Raw genomic sequence first — 16,887 nt, forward strand, 5'->3', positions numbered from 1 at the left:
CTTCTACATCATCGTATCTACCTTGTGTTTCTGTGTATATACATCTACAGCACCTCGTGTTACTTATCTTCTTTGTGTATATGGTTTTCTTCATCTTCGCACATATGTTTACTTCGTTACACATCTTCATTCTCTAGATATTCGTAAGTCAGGTTTAGATCGTCCACGTATCTTCTCTTCTTCATGATGTCACTTCAGACCTGTCAGATTTTACTTATAGTTCTTCTTTGTCCAGCGGTGTCTGCAGACTCATGTCTACTGCATCAGTTTGGGGGTACATTCGGTAAGGTTGTCTCAGTGCATAACGTCTCTCATATCTTAGATGTGGTATTGGGATGATACCAGGTGTCAAGCTCAGTGTTCTCTTGCTGTTCTTCCAATATGACAGAGGTGACGGGGTGTACTCTGTAGATGACGTGTTCATCTGCCTCTCTACAAGCCCTAAACAACGGTGGGGGGACCCATTAACATACGTGATGGGATGTGAAGTCACCAGAAATTGGAGTATCAAGGTGAAAAATGCGTATTTCATTCAAATGGCTTTGCATAACCACAAGTGCACGGGGCAAATGGGCATTTGCCTTTCACAAAAATCAACATACATAAAAAACCAAGAGAGGATATTTTCTTCTAATAGGGTTTGAAAATGTTAAAAAGTGTGCATGTTTTAAATCCCAAGAATCAATGTCAATGTTTTCCCTGGAGAGTGTGACATTTCACCTTTAGTTGTTGATTATTTTTCACCAGGAGGCTATATGGTGTACTGGTGAAGTGCCCGACCTGTGAACCTGGTGACTGAGATTCAAATCCCCAGGTCGTGCTTAAAAACATAATTTTGAAAAAGACAATCAAAGTGTCTTCTTTTACACATAGCCCCTAAAATACCCTGGGGGACAGCGTCTTCCCACTGAAAAAGGTGGGGGGATGCCGCCCACCCGCGTGTACTCTCGACTTGAGCCCTGTTAAAAATGTAGCATTGTGACCATTTAAAGACTGGTACATGATATATGATATGATATATGACATTTATAACGCGCCTATACACAAGTGTTTCAAGGCACAATGAGGCATGGGAGGGGGGAACAGAGGGAAGACAGAGACAGCGATCTTACTAGGCCGGGTGACATTGAGATTGCGCAAGTGCAGGGGAGGGGGGAAGGGGAGAAGTGCTAGGGGGAAAATGGGAAGGGGGCAGTGCAGTACATAAGATAACCGTAAAAAAATGAAATAAATAAGACAATAAATAAAAAGTGCGGCCAGCTGGTGGCAAGTGCAAGGGTAAGGGCAGACATCAGGTGTCAAGTGCTGGTAGGGGACTGTAGGGATACTGAAACAGTCCCCAAGTGCAGGGTTGCCAGGGGGCAGTGCAGACGTGCAACTGGCAGAGAGGGGACCTGGGCCCGAGATCAGAGGGTAGCCAGGTAAACCAGTGAAGTTTCAGCCAGGAGTTCAGCAAGGGAGCAGAGGAGAGAAAGCAGAAGCAAAGAGGAAGGTCTTGAGAAGTGCTTTCGGAACCAGAGATGGTTCTCCTCAAGTTTCAGAGAGGCAGGGAGGCTGTTCCAGAGGGAGGCCCGAGCAGAGGAAAGAGATCTACCACCAACTCGTTTCTTGGAGAAGCAGCTGACCCTGAGGGAGTTGGAGGCGGATGAGCGAAGAGCTCGAGAAGGAAGATTTTTAGGAAGAGAGAGTTGAAGGTATTGAGGCCCCAGGCCTCAGAAGGCCTTATGGACAATGCAGAGGGTTTTGAACTTAACCCTCGGAGCCACTGGGAGCCAGTTCAGAGATTTCAGTCCTGGAGACATACGATCCCTGGGCTTGAGGCCAAGGACAAGTCTCGCAGTCCTGTTGTGGATGAGTTGCAGAGGGTGAAGTAGAAGCAGAAAGATTTAGAAAGAGGCTGTTGCACTAGTCCAGCCTAGAGAGAACCAGAGCTCTGGAGACAGTTAGCTTCTGGGGGATGGAGAGGAAAGGAAGAATACCTCCGAGGAGGTGCAGCTGGTACTGTGACTTCTTAGAGATGTCAGAAATGTGAGGAGAGAAGGAGAGTGTGGAGTCGAAGATGACCCCGGGGTTTTTAGTCTCACTGGTGGGAGCAGGAAGAGGGCCAAGAGAGGCTGGCCAGAGAGCGACAGGAAAGGAAGGAGCAGGTGTACCGATGAGGAGAATCTCAGTCTTACTGGCATTAAGGCAGAGATCATTGGCGGCACACCACTCCTGGATAGCAGACAGACATGGATTTAACGCCTAATTGTCAGATTAAGGTTGCTTTTTGCATTGTTATCAATATCCCCAGCATATTGCTGTCTAGATTCGAAACAAGTAATTGGTGTTTATTGTTTGAACGGCTTTTGAATGTTGAGTTCCACAAGATGGCTAATACTGCTAGGACTCTTCTTCTGGAGATTAGCTTTTGAAAGCCCACTTGAAAGCTAATCTAGCACCATCACTGGATTAAAAGCAACAGCGAATGTAGCGCTGTCCGTGGCTTGCACGCTACAAAAACCAAATCAATACATAGAGGAATGACAGAATTAATTAATGTTAACACTTGGTTTGTCAGAACCTTTCCTACAAATTGGAGACCAGCATTAAGTCCCAAGAAACCAAAAGAAGTTTCGATAACTTTGACGAGCTGTATTCTAAAATGTTGCAATCGAACACTGAAGTCCAATTTTCTGCCAACCTGGGCCATTGGTTTAAGGGGACCTAAGGGACAGGAGAGGAATTGGGGAGCCAGGAGCAGGTCTTGCACATCGTTTGAGCAAATATAACACCCATGCATGTCCCATAAGGCAGAGTATGTGCAAGCACAATGGTTAGTTTAGGCATTGCAGGGTAATTCATTACAACCTGGGCCGGGAGGATAGCTTAGGGGCAACACGCTCTCATTGGATGCAAGAAGATGCAGAGCAACACAGGTTCGATCCCTGGGTCCGCGCTTAGAAACCTCTGGGTATTAATCGTGTTATAAATAACCAATTACAACTATGCAGACGAGGAGAAGGGTAAAGTATGCACAGATATACATGTTAGAAATCAGTAGCAACGTGCCTAGGAATGCTAGTCTAGTGCAGCCCGGTTGCCAGACATTTGGTCGAAAAAAATTGGTCGACCAGACAAATGGTCGAACCAATTTGATCGAAAACCAAATGGTCGAATTTTTTTTTTTTTTTATTTTAACCCTTTTTTTTCATTTTTTTGGGGGGGTCCCCCCCCCCAAACCCCTTTTTTTCTCTAAAAACCCCTTTTTTTACTAAACGAAAACCCGAAAAATAAATATATAAATAAAAAAAAATCGACCATTTGGTTTTCGACCAAATTGCGTCGACCAAATTGCAGTCGACCAGTTTTTTTTCGACCAGTTGACTGGACACCGTGCAGCCCTATTGCCAATTGAGTTTAAAGTGGCATGAAAAAAGTGCTCTAATGGAAGAATGGTCTGGGCATAGAACTAAGGCTGCTTATGGGTCTAGTGGTATGTTACTGCATCTCAAGTTAAATAACTAATTGTAAGTGGGGTTAGTGCGGAAATCGGGTTTTTGTTGTCTTGAGGTCAGTTGAAATTGAATACTTTGCAAAGGAAGCTTTCTCCATCTTAGGAAGCTTTCTCCATCTTCGATGCAATAGTATTTGTTATGCAGAATCTGGGTTTTTGTTCCGGGTCAGGTGATACAAGAGTCTGGCAAAGTAGCAGTGTCATGACGATGAGCGTTTGCTGTGCATCTACAGGCCGCTGAATCTGCTCTCTCTACTCCGTCTTGATCATCACATTGTTTCTGAGTCGGGCTACATGCAGGGCCAATCAAGGATACGGCAGGCAGCAGCAAACCCAGGGTTAAAAAATGTGTTTGGCCCTTGGTCTTCTATAATCGCATCACAGGTTTCAGAGGGGTTTGAGGTACACCGAAGCAAACCTGCTGTTTTAAAAGTTTCAAAGACCAGGAAAACTAATATGGGCAGGAAACTGAAACTCAAAGAATGGGCCTCTTTCCCCCTTAAGTGGTACATACTAGGAGGTGGTCTGGACCTGCCTCTACTGTGGCGCAAGAAGATTAACTGGTTGGGGACAGTGTGGTTATCTACAAATCAGGAGTCGTAATCTCACTGAGTAAGGAGTCTCTCCACTTGGTAGGTTCTCCTTTGACATGGAACAAGTTATCACCTTTAGGAATTGCCCAGGATTGCTGATCAGGGACTCCACAAAGTTGGGTTTGGCCAGAAGATAATTAAAAAAAAAATTAAACCACAAGATGCATAAATTCCATAGTTCATTGCTATATTCAGACCAGGAGAGTATGATTAGGAAAAAAGCAGAACAATGGGGGGAGGGGCGACAAAGTCTTCGACCCACTATTTGTTTTTTTCCTTGGAGATCATCTAACATGTCTTCGGTATACAAAGAGCAAAGAGTTCAATGGTTCGTGCATCAGGTCTTGCTCATTGTAATTGGTTATTTATAACGTGCTTAATACCCAGAGGTTTCTAAGCGTGGACGCGGGGATCGAACCTGTGTTGCTCCGCATCATCTTTCTTTGAAGGCGAGCACGTTGCCCCTGAGCTATCCTCCCGGCCCAAGGCTCATAGCATGCAGAGAAGCTAGCACACAGATTCTGGTTGTGTTGCTAGAGGCAGGGTAGCTTATGACCAGCTGTACTTCCTGAACATCTAACGTCTGAGAAAATAATCGAGTGCTCACAGAGTCAGAACCAAGCAATGTAAAAATGACCGCTCTAGCAAGGTTTCCCTGAAACAATTTCACAGACTCGTTTGAACATTGGTTAACACTTGTGGATCCCAGCAGCAATCTTTAATAACTAGGAATGGCCAGAGATGCCTTATTCTATTGCAGAGAACATCTTTCCATTTGTAGCAACATTAGAAGAGCCTGAGAAGGTGCTCCTAATAAGGCGGCCATTTTGAAAACATGTACGTTGGGTGCGACCCTGCCACTTAATGCTTAGAGGACACTGCGTACTCTTGCGAAAACTGTAGAAATGGAATGATCTTTCGCAGTAGATGAGATGTCGCATTGGTGTCAAGAACAAAGTTTAATGTCTTTTGTTTTTTTTTTTCTTCTGAAGGAGACGGCAGAGAAGAGCAAGAAGGCAAGCACAAAAGAGATGTAAGCCACAGCGCATCTCTCCTGTGGGAGGAGCCCAGAAGACAGGTCACTGGCACACATGCACGTGCTCGGTTCATCAGCACAGGGCTCTGCCCTCAAACAGAGCTTCTTTTGTCAGACTATAAACATTTGCAATGTATATCAACAACATTTTTTAAAGATTTAGTTTTGTTTGTTTGAGCTAGGGATTTAATTAAAAAAAGGACTTGGGGTGATCAGCAAAGCATTTTCTACAGTATGGGGGAGAAACACGCAGGCGGCGTCCTGTTCTGTCAATGGAGTTCTGTCCTTGGGAATGGCCCATGTGTCTATTCAGCGGCGGAGAACCTTTCTGTTGAGGATGACTGAAGTTTAGTGAAAGTTGGTAGGGGCTGAGATAGGATTCCTTTTTCTCTTCTTAAAATGAGAATTTAATATGATTGTAAATCATATTAAATTGGTAAAGCAGGCTGAACTGCAAGTAGCAGAGGGTAACGGAGGTGATACGATGAGGCATGGCATTGTATTACTTCTCCTTCCCCCACACTAATCAAGAAGGAAGGATCTGAATTTTGATAACTATCAAAAGAAGAGTCCAGGAGTAGGCGGCCACTGCAGTGCTCTTTTGGAGGCCGATAAAATCATACGTACAAAAAAAATGAATACGTTATCACACAGGTCCTATTGGGAGGAAGAGCTAGCGAGTAACATGAAAACAAGGCGGGTGAGTTGATAGGACAATCACAGCCCGTTACAGGCTAGGAGTCTTGCATTCATTGCAGAGGCCGTACAAACCTCCATGGATGAGTGAGGAGACAACAGTACCATTGAAAATGCCCATATTTACGCATGGCCGAACCAACATGAGGCGTGCCACCAAGCACAAACCCCATTATTTCACCTGCTGTTTTTACCCTGGTGGTACCATGTTCCACTCATCTGCCACTCTCCCTTCCCCCGGCTCTTGACTTCTTCTCTAGAGCAACAACTTCTGTCTAATTCATGTGTCACCTGCTTCTTCGTCCCAGCATAGTCCCTCTTACTGCCTTGATGCCCCCCAAAGGTTCTAGTAGGACATGGACAACCTAATCATTCCATCTTTTAACTTAGCCATCATCACTTTGTACTATTAGCTGGCAGTATTTTCTGTATTTGTTATTTAAGAAAAGTAAATCTCATGTGGTGCTTCTGAATTGATCAATGCAAATGACGCTTGCACCTTCGAAATAAGCAAACTGCACAGTTAAGTTCCAAGTTGCCCCTCTGCCGCTTGCAACTCGTAGGACAACTGGGGACACCATTGTTCATTTGTCACATGCAAAAATCCAAGAAGCGTGCTATCTCAGCCAAGCAACATAGGACCTGTCTTTGGATGTTGTTGGCTGAATATGATCTTTTAAGGGTCAAACAGCGTTTGTGCGATGCCTTAGGAGCAATGCCAACTCCAGTGTGCGTTTAGAAAGACACACCAGCTCTCTATTTAAAAAAAGGCATCTGGATTACATTGTGGGTTACACCATTATCCTCCCTTGAAACATCCAACTCCTCCTTCCCCCTTCTTGGTGGTGAAGCATAAGTCAAATATATTGTTCTCAATCAGAATAGGTCTGTTCCAATTAATTGGTTCTCAGTGACTTTCATATGTCATCTTCTGTGGGAGAAAGGCCTGGGGGAAACACAAACAGTTGTATAGCTAAATTTCAAAGATACTGCTCTCCTGATTGTCAAATTATTTAATGGAAAGACTCAGTGATAGTAGATTGCCAGGTGCCAGGGGACGGTAGATAGCCGGGTACTGCACATTCTGCACCAATGTGAATGTGAAGAGTTAGGAGGCCTCGGTTTGTGTGCTAAACCTGTGGAACAGCCTGGGTGCATGGTGGGGAGGTGCCACATTCAAAGGGAATTTAGCCCCAGGTTGTAAAATACAACAATCTTCCGTGTTGCTTAAGTATGATTTAATTCAAAGGACAACATGGCGGGAAGAGCCAATTGTAGGGATGTGGCAGTTGCACCATAATTCCTAAAGGTATATAGCTGGTGCCCAAAGAGCTCCCATCATCCCTCAGCCAAAATGGCGGTCAGCTAGGCCTCCCACATTGTTGACATCCTCTTGAAAACAAAATCCCTCTTAAAGTCTGTGCAGGGTTAAGCACTGCACAGCTGGACATTTGAATGATATTTCCATTATTGTAGGGCTGCCATCTTGTCACTCATGTGGGCCTAGGCCATTAGACTTGTGTTTACTTTGTAGGGAACTATTGGATATTGATCTAGGTGCAACCCAGAACTCCATCCAATAAAAAGACAGAAAGGTTGTTGCCGCACTGCACTCCCTTCCCATTCCATAAGTTGAATGCTTTTCTGATTTTTTGGTGCTGCCATTCCATTACACTGTTTTTACAGTACGGTCATGTTTTTGGGGATCTTGGGTTCCCCTTAAATGCTTGGGTTCCCCGTAAACCTCGCCAACTCCAAGCAGTATTCTTGTTGCTGTTTACTCAGTACGGTGCTGTCCTGTTATTTCTGTATTTTTTTGTTTCATGTATTTGTTTTCAGTATTATCAAACCAGACCCAAAGAACAAAGTATACAGGTTTCCTGTTTGTCTTTCCGCTTTTTTACTATGTGTGTATCCATATTCAAAATCATTGTTTCGAACATTCATTGTGTTTTAGATTTTTTCTCATTTTTGTTATTTTTGGGACTATAAACCAAATAAAATCTCCAAAAACCTTTAATGTTTGGTTGTCTCGTTTATTTGACGTAATTGGTCACTTGAAGGCTTTCATCGAGGAAACAAGTCACATTTTAAATGAAGCAGAAAATCAACGCATTGGCTGTTCCCACGCTTGTCAGTTCCCAATTGCACTTTCTTATGGTTGAGTTAATCTTAACCTCCCTTGGTTAAAAAAAAAGACTGCTTTCCAGAATGACCTGTCGGGATCCTGGATTAAGATGAGTGTTGCAATAATATGTGTTTTTAAGTTCTTGTTACTGCTCAAAGGAAGTTCATATTAGTTTGCAAACAGTTCAGATTCTCTGACCTGTGCTACCATTTAGTATGTGGAACATTTGGTCCTTCCTATCCAGTTCGTGAATCGGTACCCTTTTTGTGGTTCTGTGTGATGTGGTCAAATCTTTTTCATCGTAGTAGGTTTCGATGAATGTTCTTTTTTTTTTTTTACAGGAAGATATTTCTGCAAATATATGTGGGGGGAGACCCCCCTCAAGCCCTCCTAACACCCTACATTAATTATTATCCTAAACCCACCTCCACATATATTTGGGGCAAAATCTAGTAAAACTAATTTGCTGAAAAACGACAAATTCTACTGTGGCAAAAACTCCCTATCCCCCTTTTCTGAACCTTGGTGAAAAAATGTTCACCTTTTGAGTGCACCCCTCCCCACCCCACCAACGCCCTTCAGGGGCCTAGTGTGCCCAGCCAAATATTTGTCTGGGCTCCCTGGGACTTAGAAAGTCCATAAGACTTACTGTCTCCAATTAGGAGTTTTGTTTCTGCAGCTTGGAATTTGTTTTAGATTTGAATTATGTGCGCAGTCCTCTATGTAGTGGTTGGTCTATAGTATTACAATTTTGTTTTACTTTCGTTTAAGCGTGAACAGGGGCGTTGCTGAAATCGGAACCTTGTGTATGGGGAGGCTACCTACAATGCTCCTTACAATCAACACCCCATGCAGAATGTTTTTTCTGCCATGGGTTCAATTACAGAGAAGAGGAATGGAAAGAAAAGACTACATTGGAGACTTCTAGACGTTGGAATTGGCGTTACATCAGTCCCAGCACCGCAGAGACAGGCTGTGGGAGAATGTGTAATTTCTTTGGCAGTTCTAACTCTTCCTTTGTCTGTACTGTTTCAAATTCGTGGTCACAGCACAATTTAAGTTGGACTCTTCTTGAAATCATCTGTTCCCCTGGATAGCCCCGTGTTCATAATGCCTACTAAAGTCAAGCCGAATAAACTAAAGACAAGGAAGGAGCAGTGCGGGAAGCCTATGTCATGGAGGCATGCTGATCGGATACCCTGGCACAGTTGCAGAGCGTCAGGTTTGAAGATGTGGAGGCCGAAATGTTGTCGGAACCGGTGAGTGGGTTCCAAGTGAGTGAGTCCATTGCGACTCCCAAAACAGGGACAGATAGTAGCACCCATTCAGTGATGGACACAGGCCCCTTTGCCAAAGCTGCCCAAATTGCTTCTGGACAACCAAACCTCTCTCTCGCACACACCCCTAAAATGTCTGTGAAAAGTGTGAGCTGTCAGAAATGTGAAGCGGACAACTAAGTAAAGTTTTCTCAACAAATGCCATTTTATTAAATTACAAGGTTGAATAATAGCCTCACTATCCCTACCCTGATAAGGATTTCCCTGCCGAAAAGAAACTAAAGGAAACACTCTCACAGAGGATATCTGTCCTTCACACATATACATACAACACATAAATAAGGTTATGCATTGCAGTTCAAAACAATAATGATTGAAAATGTAATATAACGACAGTCTCTCGTGATAACCTGGGCAAATTCCCTTTCCCCAGATTTAAGTTGGGTTCAGCTTCACAGTTCAAGAAAATAAAATAAGATAATCCTGGTTGGCAACAAAGTTCCAACACAGTTCTTTGGAATTTCAACTTGTCAATAGAAAGTTTCAACAATTCAACAAAGAAAATAGAAGGCAATTCCTCTTCCTTGAACAAGTATACGATCTATTCTCCCTAGAAACTGAAAACTTCTCAGTTCATCAATAGCAACAATAATTGTCTTGGTAAGGAAGATTTGCCACAACTGATAGGTTCTAAAGAAATACAACTTCTTTGTAACAGCTTTATACAGTTCTTCTTTCAGCACCACAAACAACATAAATTGTCTTTGTCACAACCACTGTGTAGTACCTCTTCAACTTCCACTTAGTTTACTCCCATGCCAGGCTTACTCGTCCAAAGATTGGCCATTCGGGTATACTCCCCTGCCCGAACAGCGTTTCATAGCAACAAGTGCTTTTGTGGTCAAGATCAACTGACAAAAGATTCAAAACAACTTCATAGTATTCAACAATTTGCAGCTTCAGAACATTGAACAACTCGTCAGGGAAAACAAGATTCACATTGGTGCTCCTGTAAATAATGCTCCTCTCCTTCTGAATATACTTTTCTAGAAGGGCAGTGTAAAGGAACGGTGGGGGGTGTCTATACTTCTGCTCTCTATATGGTAGAAGAGAGGCACAGAGGACCCCAGCCAAGATTCTCTATTACGGTAGCAATGGACGAGCAATCAAGGCCTAGCTTCTCAGGAGGTGATGCGGGCTGGTTCTTAAGTACAGTGTAGTCCCCAAGCCCCCACAAAGGAATGTCCACACTGTATTGGTTAGAACACAGTCTTTATATAATCAATATTCAAGGTTATGTACACTTATCATAATAACTCACTTTGTACTTAGGAAAATCAACAATGGCAAATATATACAATTCTAAAGTGGTACCACCCTTTGTATTAGACCTTATTAACAATACTGTAACAATGTCACACAGATCAATAGAGTGAAACCAGCAATAGAGAGAGGAGAGAAAATAAGATGGTGGAGCAATAGGCAGAATACTGGCCCCTACCACTAGACACAGTTCTGTGTGGAGATCCCCCCACCTGGGCAACCTGTAAAATAAAGATATAGCACAAGCCCAGTCCATATATTGTTCTGTAAGTCTTATTCCCTCCTATAATGTTTTTACCCCCCCAATGTACCTAGTGGAGTCGAGTTCTTCAAAGAGGCGTCGACAGATCCTTCTTGAGCGACCCCCTTTCAAGCGGGAGTCACGGATCGTCGAGAGGCGTCGAGAAGCGTCGAGGAACTCGGTGTTCGGCGGCGGGGAATTGACGGCCCTTCTTGAATGCCTTCCCTTTCAAGCGGGAGACACGGGGCGTCGAACGTCCGTCGACAAACAGGGTAGAACGGCGTCGATGAGGCGGCAGCTTCGTCCGAGCGGTGCTCGTTGGCGTCGGAGCGTCGGCGTCCTGCAAGGCAGAGGCGTGCGGGGCACCTCGGTGACAATAGTTCTGGACCGCAAAGATTGTGGAGACGGAGACCCAGCAAGGGCGTCGAGTCGTTCGAGTCTTTGTGGTCTTCGGGTGGCGGGAAACCCACCGGCAGGTTTCTCCTCGGCGCGTTGGTCGTCCTCGACTTTCTCCAGCAGGATAAAGCGGTCGACGGTGCGGACGAGGGAGTCCTTCGATTCGAATGTTCTTAGGCAAGGAGCGGACGGCTCCGGTCGTCGGCGGCACGGCATCAAGTGGTTCCCACGGCTGGGCAACACAACTTCGACGGGCCTCCAGCGGTTACACAAACTTGCGAACCCTGGTCGACGGCAATGGACTTCGACGGCGGCGATGTCCGGGTGCTTCACTTCGATCTCCTCGGCGGTCCCGTCTCGGGTTGGCAGCCTTTCGAGGGTCTGTCTTCCAGGGCGCTTCGGCGAAGATGGAGCGGTGCTCGATGGTCCCTCGGAGCACGGGAAGAGGGCGCCTTACCAGGTCCTCTCTCGGGTCAGTCTTCGACGATTTCGGCAGCCTTCGGATCGGTCGAAGCAAATGCAGCAGCAAGTCTTCTTCTTCCTTCTGGACGTCGAGGATCAGCAGTTGCAGTTACTCTTAGAGTGGAGACTCAGCTCCAGAACGCTTCTGAACAATTACCAGTGGTGAGAGGTCCCCAGATATACTATTCTGTCTCTCATCCACACTGCTGGCACACACTCAGCAGCCAATCATACAGAAGGGCATTCATGCAGTCAGTCAGCCAATCAGGCACACAGTGCATTCAGGCCACACTCCTCCCTTTCAGACACTCACAACAAGGAATGTGGATTGGGACAAGTACCCAGCCATTCAACACTACACACTGCATTCAGGCCAGTTTCGGGCAGGGCTGTCTCAGTCTTTGTCTCTCATGCCAGAAACCAGACAACCATAACAAGGAGTGTATATTGGTCACACACTCCATTCACCCAGGTCCCACCCACAGGAGGTACCCACAACATACAGTCACTGGGAAGGCTCCAGTCAGTCTAGCTGGGCCTTCACAACAACACCATATATGGAACTTCCACCCAACAGCCAGTCAGGGGGAAGGGACAGAGTCAGGGCTTCCCAGGACTTTGGGAAACAAGGTAACAGGCAATAGAAAGCAAGAGGCCACAGGGGCCATCTTGTTTCCTATCAGGGATCAACTGATCCCAATGGCAGGGCCTGGGTATCCCCAAAATGGAGGACACCCAGAGCACCTGTCAAATTCAGCATGGAGCTGCCACCAGCCCATACCCTGCTCTGTGGGCCACCCACAGGTGCCAAAAAACATACACTAGGGGTACAGGGTTGTACCCCTACCCATGGGTGCCATAAGGGTATCCCATGGGTCTGTTCACCAAACCAAAAGAGAGAGCTGCACTGCCAGGGGTCCCACATGGACTCCTGGGCAGAAAACATGACAGAACACACGATAAAAAGCAGTAAAGGACAAGGATTCAGAGGCCCTGTCCCTCTGATGCATTTCCAGCATCACAGGCAGCCTTTTTGACACTCTTGTTTCCCCACTGCACCATTAACCAAATACGGGCATGGATAGGGTCCCATTCTGCTTTTCCCTTGGCTTTGGCAATGTGAGTTTATACCAGCTTTTATCATATGTTGGACAAAGTGTGGGCAATATGTTTCACAATTTATGGGCCTTTCCTTAGCCCCTTTTTGTCGTTGGCAATACCTCCAGTATGGTATTGGCTTTGATCGTAGTCTCTATTGGCTCGGGCAATGCTTGTAGGTCTTAATTCTTAACCATATTGCCCCATTGGGTTGCTGGGTTTTCCACAGACTCACATGTTTAAAGTTAAAGTCATTTGGTTTTGTTAAATAAGGCTTTTGCTGCCTCTCAACAGTTCGGCATTCAAAAATACTTTGAGACCCACTTTCACTCTTACGTGAGTGCCACTTATGCTGCTTATCAATAGTTTGGTATTCAAAAGTACTTTCAACATTGCTTTCATTCATACACTAGTGCTTCTTACTTGCTCAACACCTGCCTTCAACACGCGAGCGAGTGCGGATTGCTCCGGGCCACTACCTGCAGGTGAACTTACTGGATTAGGCATGCCCTTCCAATCCCCTTGCTGCTTGCAGGTCTTCGGCTTCTGTGGCTCCTCACGACCCGCGGGCTGTTTCTTTTAGTCGCCCTCTGCCTTTGCCATCTGCTATAGGAGCTACATTTGCTCCTATGGTCATCTGCTGCAATCCAGCCACCAGAGACATCCTTGAGGCCCTGAGGTGCATGCCAGCTACCAAAGATAGCCTCCTGGGAAGGAAAGCTTCCCTTGCTTTCGCTTTCCGCTGCACAGCCTCTGCAGAAAAGGCCTCCAGGCGGCAAGCTTCCCTCTTGTATGCTTCCCACTGCGAGATCTCTAAACTTCAGGTTTTGGGAGGCACAGACCCTCTCAGGACCAGCAGCTGATATCTGCCGAACAGTGGTCCCAGCATCTTCTTTCTCCTCCAGCTTCTGCCTGGGCTGCCTGCATGGCCCAGGATGCTTCTGCTTCTTACTCTCTCTGCTCGTCTCTATAGCTTTCCCCTGAGGGGGCTTTTTAAGCCTCTCTGTCTCCCTTCAGTGTGGGTCATCTGCATTAACATGCTGACCACTCCAGCAACATTGTACATCTTTAGCCTACTTCTTCGTCCCAGTACTTAGGGAATTATAGGACTTTAAGTCCCTAATGAGGAGACTGTAGGCAAGGATTTAGTGAGGAGTCTGTATGATCCATCACCGAAGGCGCTCAACGTTCTCACCCTTTTGGAAAAGGAAAGGTAAAAGACCACCTTATCTGTGAGGACGTTTTTTCTGCCACACCCTCCACTATCACGAAAAATAGGCTAAATTTATCAGGAGGCAAAGGAACATGCTCTCCAGGCCAAGTATGGTAAACCCAAAATAATCTGAACCTGCTACCCTAGGGACATTCTTCTGTGGGTTATTGAAAACCAGTGAAGATCAGAAGGGAGGGATAGTTTATCTGTCCACATTTCCCTTAGAAGGTCAATCCCTAGAGAGTCCCAATGAAACACTATTCCCTTTGGTAAAATCAACTAATGTTCTTCTTACCTCACCATCCTCTAAGGACAAGAAATGTTATTCTTGCAGAGAGTTTAGTCATCCCACAAGTGAATGCCCCTTGAATCAGATTATCTTCTCCAATCAAGATTGTATACTGGATTGCTTGGACCAGTACTCTAGTTATTCCCCAGGAGTATATTCAGGTGAAATACCCTGGTCAAACCAGCATAGGGGAAGGGTATGTAGGAAAACCAAGAGTATTTCTCCATCAAACCCCTTGGTATCCTCTTCTGGGGTGACCGAAGAAGGTTCATCGCTCTTGGCTCTGGAAACAGAGAGGGAGAAGGAGTCTCAAGGTGAGACATGGGATACCCCTTTCTATAACAACACCCTACCCGACATTCCCTCTGTTACCACACACCATTTCAGAACCAATACCATTACCCCCTCCCCGATTCCGACAGGTACCAACACGGAAAGGAGGCATAAGAGAATCGGGAAAAGGAAATTACATATGTCACCCCATGCCCTACAACAACATGACTACTCCCCCATTCCAGGCACAATCTTACCTGATTTACCTAAACATGATAAAGTGAAAACTAACATTCCCATAATTCCCCCTCTGTTCTTTTCTAAAGCCACTGGGATGAAGAAGAGGAGGACCGGAGCTATGAAGATTGCCCATAGGAACCACTAACGAGGACAGGCAAAGTCAGGCATTCCCTTCCAATCACTCACACATGGCTCTAGTTAACACTCCTAGAAAGTATAAAAGGCGGATCTGGAAAGCACACTTAGAGCGAGTTGGGGATACTGGGAGGTGCCAGGAAGCAGGAGAAGGACCTAGCGAGCTGCAGAGACCCTGGGAGACCTGGAGGAGTATAAAACCGCCGAAACACTGAGAGGAGACTGCAGTGTGGAGGAAGGAACTGTACCTCCAGAAGCAAAAAACCATGGGCAGCTTGGGTTGCCTGGAGGCTCCCATAGCAAAACTCCTCCCCTGTGCCAGGCAGGCGAACCCAGGTCTCTGGGGGGCAGGTGGAGAGACCTTGACCTCCAATTAACATCCCTTTTTAGCACCTGCAGCTCCCAAGGCCAGAAAATGCCATTTTGGGGAGCTGTGAACTGGGAGCAAAATTAGTCAAGTGCCTTAGAAGTCCCAAAAACCTTTTTTTTTCCGAATTATGAACTTGGAAAGGAGGCTCGAGCCCGGCTGAGGGAAGCCTTCTTAGTGAAGTGTGCTGCATGAGAGAAGGCTTGAGCCCAGCTGAGGGAAGCCTTCATTTGTGAACCTTGAAAGCTGGAAAGGTGAACCACGCCTGACCGAAACCCTTGCCCAACAAAGCGGCGGCAAAGGAGGTGGCACAGCCAGTGAGTCTGTGAGACAGGTGGCGAATCAGCTGGTGTTTGAACCAAGGGTGCAAGCGTCAACATTGTTTGAAGAAATCCTCGAAGGACAGTGTTTGAAGTGCATGTAATGAGAGGCACGAACAAGTGGAAACTAAAGGAGTGAATGTACTTAGAAAAAGCCAAATAAGATACTGTGTACAGAGTGGTCCGGTGCCATGTGGGTGCTCATTCGAAGGTCTCTGTTAGATATCCAACTGAACGGCAACTGCATTGTTAAAAAAGGAACTTTTTATCGAAGTGGTCCTGTGACGGGGCAAGCTAAACCCTGTGCACATTCGAAAGTCTTCGATAAGTATAAAGTGAACTGCAATTGGTGCGAGCCAGACTGAAGGAGACTAAAGGAAAGTGGAGAAGGGATCTGAGCCCGCCTGGGAGGGATCCGATGTGAACTGTGAGCCGCCCGAGAAGGAATATTTTTGGAACTTTAAAATAAAGGGATCTGAGCCCAGAAGAGGGGAATCCACCATAATAAGAAAAGGGATCTGAGCCCGGAAGAGGGTGATCCACAGTAATGGAAAAGGAATATCCATCATAATAAAAAAGGGATCTGAGCTCAGAAAAGGGGGTTCCATAGTAACTGAAAAGGGATGTGAGCCCGGCTGAGGGGGATCCAGTGTGAGACACCCGAATTAGAAATTTGCAAGAGGAAAATAACTTTCTATTTCGTTTTGAAATCAGGCCCTCTGAACCAAGAGACTTTGATGAGTAAAGAGACTTGAACACAGAAGGTCTTGAGTTTTGTGAACTGGAACTGTATCCTCGTGTCCCGCAGAGGCCAGAGTGTGTGCTTGGATCGAGTGAACCTCCTTGCCCAGTTCTGAAAACGTTGGGAAGGGAGGCCAACGGCCCGAACATCCTGACTTATAATTTTGTGAACACTTCTTTCTTTTGCATGAACATTCCCCCCACACTATTTGTAAATTAGCGGCAAGGATTGGCAATAGTTATTTTTTAGTATAGACCCTTTTATTTTGACGAGACTTCACTAGGACTACATTATTATTATTTGATGGTCGTAGCTTGCTCCCATCTTTAGATTTAGGTTTAGATAGGCATTTTGCACCCCCTTCTGAAAGTTCAATAAACAACCTTGAACTGTGGTCATTTGTGTCTGTCTTACCTCAATACCATACCTTCCTTACAACGCAGAAAGCCGGTTTTACCCTAATATTGCGCACAAGGACACATAAAACTCAGAAGTGATGGACATTATTTATTACTCTGTACAGGAATGATAGATGACCCCTTCCCAGTTTGGCTGCAATTTG

The 16,887-nt window shown here is 45.6% G+C and overlaps 1 protein-coding gene across 2 annotated transcripts in view; it reads left to right on the plus strand.

The window, feature by feature from the left end:
• FSTL1 (follistatin like 1) overlaps nucleotides 1–7,841 on the plus strand; it is a 151,883-nt gene extending 144,042 nt beyond the window's left edge. For both annotated transcript variants that reach the window (XM_069635844.1, XM_069635843.1), the window contains one exon: nucleotides 5,082–7,841. In XM_069635844.1, coding sequence (XP_069491945.1) covers nucleotides 5,082–5,126 — 45 coding nt within the window. In that variant the 3' untranslated portion in view covers nucleotides 5,127–7,841. The remainder of the gene's footprint in view (nucleotides 1–5,081) is intronic.
• Nucleotides 7,842–16,887: the final 9,046 nt, after the last annotated feature.

Source organism: Ambystoma mexicanum, chromosome 7p (genome assembly GCF_040938575.1).
Source record: "Ambystoma mexicanum isolate Mex_15411 chromosome 7p, UKY_AmexF1_1, whole genome shotgun sequence".
Lineage (NCBI taxonomy): Eukaryota > Metazoa > Chordata > Amphibia > Caudata > Ambystomatidae > Ambystoma > Ambystoma mexicanum.